Below are 5270 nucleotides of genomic sequence, written 5' to 3' on the forward strand. Positions count from 1 at the left end.
TTTGTTAACTATCTGGTCAGACAAATAACCATTTGTCTGAGCCATGTAATTAATCTTAGGAAATTTTTCATCCTGAACAAAAGTTTTTCATTTTATATACTTCAGTATCAAATTAAAAAAAAACATTCCTTATTTATATTATCTGGACAAAAGAAGAACGGTTTACCTTTGGTTTTTATAATTTTTTAGTAAATTTATTTTCAGTGATAATTAAATAAGTCATAAAACATAAAATTGGAAAATGGAATATAAGAATTGTCCTCCTACAAAGCCTTTTATATGGGGATGACATAGTCCTAATAGCCAACACCAAGATCAAACTACAATAAGTATCGGTTGAATGGGAAGAAGAGTTGCTCGGGAAAGGGATGCAAATTAACACCTCCAAGAGTAAATAGCTGTTTATGGTGAGAGAAGAACAGAAAGATGTCCAACTGATCTGCAATGGCGAGATACTTGAGGTAGTGAAGGAATATACCTACTTAGGAACCATAATTAGTAGCTCAGGTAAGATAAATGCCAAAATATCAAACAGAATATATAAGACGAATCAAGTGTATTACCAGATTACTAATAGCATCATCGGCCACCATGAAATAGACAAGAAGACCAAATGGATGTATATAAGTCTGTTTATCTACCTACACTCACCTATGGCAGAGAAAGCTGGACAACACTGGAAAGGCACTCTAATTGCATAAGGACAGCGGAAATGAGGTTCCTTCGCAGATCTGCTGGGAGAACTAGAGGTGATCACGTTAGAAATGAAAGCATTAGAGAGTAACTAGAAATAACTGAACTTAAAACCACTCTAGAAAGACGGCAACTCCAGTGGTTTGGACATGAATCCTATAAAGGTATTAGAGGCTCAACTCATAGGAAGGAGACCATGCGGATGCCCCAGAATTACACACCAATAGTGTATCCAAAGAATTGGAAGTAAAAGAGGTAAATCCCTCAATGAGATGAAGAGGCTAAGCAAGGATTGGGAAGAATGGTTATGCTGGATTGAGGCTTCTCAACGCTAGCTAATGGCATAAGAGGAAGATAAAGAAGAAGTGGATACAACATAAAGACTTACTTTTTTGTTGTTTTTTAAAATAAAAAATAGTAGCTATTTAAAATAAATTAATCGTCCCAGGCTTTATTATTTTTTAATAATAAAAAAAAAATATATAACATAGATTCAATAAATGTGATTGTGAAGGTTCCCTAGTAAATGTTGAGTTAAGAGTGTTTTAGTTTATTTAAAAGAAAAAGTTTCCACTTTCAAATCAGATGTGACTGGATGATTTCAAATATGGAAATGGAAAGAAAAAATGTGATAGCATTTATCAAATATATTTTAAAATTGTATACTCAATAAATAATATTAGAGACTTTTCATGTAACGCAACTAAGTAGTCATTTAAAAACTAGAGGAATTTCAGTCACTACCTATAGAGAAAGGAAAACATAATAAAAAAAAGGAGAACACGTTTTTAAAATATATTATAATATCAATACATAGACTTTAAGTACTTAGTCAAAGGGCAAACTCTTAAATTTAACATTTAGGGATTGGTACATAGATTTTCTAGTCTAGAACAACTTATGAATCTAGTTTCTTCCTAAGCGAATCAAATTCTTCATTAAAAATATAATAGAAAATTCATAAGAGCTTATATAAAAATAATAATTATCAAATTTGTAACAGACTTTTATTGATAATTCATTTTTTGAATACTTTAAGGTCAGTTAGAAACACTTAAAAAACCTTCAGAAGGCTTCAATAATATCATATTGATTGTATTATATATACAGTTTACAAGGGCTAAGCAAGAAATTTGAAAAAAAAAAGTTCAAAAAGTAATAACTTATTACTTATTAAGATGATTATTCATCTTATAATAATTATGTGTAGTTACTTCAATATGGATCCACAATATTGACTAACGTGAGAATCATAATTATTTTATGACAAATAAACTGTATGAACATTTTCATGCAATGATGTAACAGATTTTCAAGAATAATTTATTTCTTGCTATAACCCATCAATAAAAATAATTTAAGTAACTTGTGATGACAAGTAACTTATTATTCTTCATTTTCTTCTTCTGAGCTCTTGTAACCGATTGATGTCATTTCTGGAAAAGAGTATATTTCAATTAAAATCAATAAATAAAGCAACAATTTAAAAAAATATATAAAATTGTTTTATTTTGCCCTTATCTATGTTGTGAAATTTGAATGTATAAAGAGTCAATGAATGGAATAGTTTTAGTCATAAAAAATTTAAATGAAGAAAGTTGTAGTTTAATATTTCACAATGAAAATTCTTTGAAAGATTATTTATTGACTGTGGGTAATTAATTGTAGGAAGATATTCTGATTGGCAGTCCAAAACGGTAAAGACAATGGTAGAAAAAACAGTTTATTATTATTGTTGTAAAAATGTTTAGAGTTTATTCTAATAATTGGTTTATTTATTTTTGTATGGCCACCTAGACCGTCTTTCTACAAATAATAAAATTTCACATTATTACAGTGTGAAAAATAAAAAAATAATTGGATATAAATCATTCTTTACCCCCTCTCAAAAAAAAAAAAAACTGATCAGCATGTTAGGTAAAATAAAAAAAAAATTGGAGGGGCTGTTGCAAGTCACTGCAGTGTTCAAAATCTTTAAAACTAAAATAATGGTGATGGTGGGGAAAAAAGTTTTGACCTCTAAAAGGCACTTCTTAGACTTCAACTTAGTTCACTTACAAATTTTCGACCCACTAATTTACCTGTAGAGCTATTCAAAGCCTTAAAAACCTTGAAATGTTTCACAGGACAAAAGAAAATTTTGATTGCTATTCACTCACACTTTTGTAATATTTTTTAATCTAAAATATAACCTTAAATATCGTATTTCAGTTCATTTGAGTGAAAAAGGTCTACTGGATCTTTAATCTTTTTATTACTTCACATCAATCTTTCTGGGATAAGGTTCGTTAATAACATGGCTGTAGTAAATGTTTTTATAGGGCTTTGCAACAGGTAAGGCCAGCTCTGAAAAGAATGTAACCACATGAAGAGCATTGAACATCTACTTGAATTAAGGAAAAGCTATTTATTTTCTAAAATGAATTAAAAATAATAATGTTATAATCAACGTATTTTCTTATTCATATTTAGAAACAATAACTGATTCAGCCTAATTTATTCTTTTTTTTAGTATTGAATTCACATTTATTGCTTCTTGAGCTATGTATGATTAATGCCATGTGACAATTTTTTTTATTAAATCTCTCTTAATTGGCATTTTTTAGGCTCACCTCAGGTAATCATAAATTTTTTATATATTTCTTTTTATTTTTATATATTTTTTTTTTATTTGCACCTGTAAATGTACTTTACAACCAGCAAATGAGATGTCATGAGAGAGATAGCACCCAGTGGTGCATCCTCCTGGCATAAAGTAAATTATTTTATTACACTAGGAGGTCCTGTATCCAACTCCTCATCAGCCAAGCCGAGTTACGTCAGGAATATCATGTGTTGCCATCTGTGAATATCATACTATGTTGTGAAACTGTTTGTAAATCACATGAATGCCCCGTTACAGTCAGAATGCGAATACAGTGTGAATGGTCTCGTTTAAAAAATAGAGTGGTGAGTTTGTTGCCAGTCTTAAAAATTGTAATTGAAATGTTTGTATTTTCTGAATCTGTGTCATTTTAGCAAGTCCATAAATTTGGCAGGCGTAAGTCCATATGGGTTTGAGTAAGTAATTGGATATGTTAAGTTTCTGTCTGAGTTATAATTTAGAACATCTGTGTAGTATAATGTTATACCTTTTGTCTTGACATGTAGGCCCCATGTCAACTTTCTGTCATAGGCAAGTTCTAAATAAGTTACAGTGTTTGTTTGTGGTATACAGTGATTGTCAATGTAAACTAAAGGGGATGTTTTGTGTCATAAAGTAAAAGTGATATGTTGTGACTTGTGGTTAATCTTAATTTTCCATCCTGTGCACCATGTCTGTATATTGTTTAGACTATGTTGTAATGTCAGTGTGGCCTGTAAATAATCTGTGTTTTTCAAAATGATAGCAGTGTCATTTGTATTCATAGCAGTTAGTATGTTGTCGTTTGTCGGTAACTCGTTTGTAAATATGAGGTACAGAAGTGGGCCCAGGATAGAACCTTGAGGAACACCTGCAAATATTGGTTTCATTGATGAGTTCACTGAGCTTTATGAGACAGAAAAGAAGCAGTCATGAGGAAATGATTGTAAAATTAAATAGTAGGTGCTTGGGAGAATTGGCTTAAGTTTAAAAAGAAGGCCTTGATGCCATACCCTATCAAACACTGGAGTCACATACAAAAATGCTCCAAATGCATATTGTTTTAATTCAAAAGTCGAGGAGATGAAGTCTATGACCCTGTGTAGTTGTTATGTTGTGGAATATAATGTACGAAATCCAAATTGGTGGTCAGGTAATATGTTTTGGTCAGTTAGTATGTTAAGAATATGTTCATGTAATATATGTAATGTAATAATCATAAAATAAAATTTTTAAATGTATTCATTTTTTTGGCCCCTTATTCTCTTTAATCACTGAAACATTTGATTGACTTACCAACTAACATACTGTTGATTGAATATAGACAGTTGATACAGAATCAGCAATAAAACAATAAGCTGAATCAAATAATCTAAATATTAATGATATTTGAAAACAAAAATATTTAATCTTGTTTCGTGCTTATGTTACTGATACTTTAAAGCCTAATATTTAACATTATATGTTTTTGTAAATAAAACCATGCTTCATTCCATTCAGAAAAACAAATTAATTCCAGTACCTCGTACAATACTTTGATCACTTGCTAGGTATCTGAACCAATCAGCACATCCATATTCTGGTCGAATTCCTCCATAAACCTCAGGTAAATACTTAGGTTCTATGTGTTGATGTAAAGACTTTCTATCACTGCCATGGAAAAACAGCTAAAAATAAAACTTAAGTTAGCATGTTATAACTAATGTTTCTCAAGTCCTAGATAGAAAGAAAAAAAAACTATTAGATGCATTGAATTTGCATTACATTAAAGCAGCTACATTACATTACATTAAATTAATATAGATATATTACAATACTAAATTAAAGTAGCTACATTATATTATGTTAAATTAGAACAGCTTTATTACATTACTTAAATTAAATCAGCTTCATTACATTACATGATATTAAAGGAGCTATTGAATACATTGAATATAATATAAGTATTACCCTC

General features: G+C 29.9%; 1 protein-coding gene across 4 annotated transcripts in view; it reads right to left on the bottom strand.

The window, feature by feature from the left end:
- Positions 1-1474: 1474 nt before the first annotated feature.
- Positions 1475-5270, bottom strand: part of LOC106686817 (alpha-tocopherol transfer protein) — a 191309-nt gene continuing 187513 nt past the window's right edge. For all 4 annotated transcript variants that reach the window (XM_014430364.2, XM_014430365.3, XM_014430363.2 and 1 more), the window contains 2 exons: positions 4839-4983; positions 1475-2129 (listed from right to left, as the gene is read on the bottom strand). In XM_014430364.2, coding sequence (XP_014285850.1) covers positions 2080-2129; positions 4839-4983 — 195 coding nt within the window. In that variant the 3' untranslated portion in view covers positions 1475-2079. The remainder of the gene's footprint in view (positions 2130-4838; positions 4984-5270) is intronic.

This window comes from Halyomorpha halys, unplaced genomic scaffold (assembly GCF_000696795.3).
Source record: "Halyomorpha halys isolate HHAL.00 unplaced genomic scaffold, Hhal_1.1 Scaffold881.1, whole genome shotgun sequence".
NCBI lineage: Eukaryota > Metazoa > Arthropoda > Insecta > Hemiptera > Pentatomidae > Halyomorpha > Halyomorpha halys.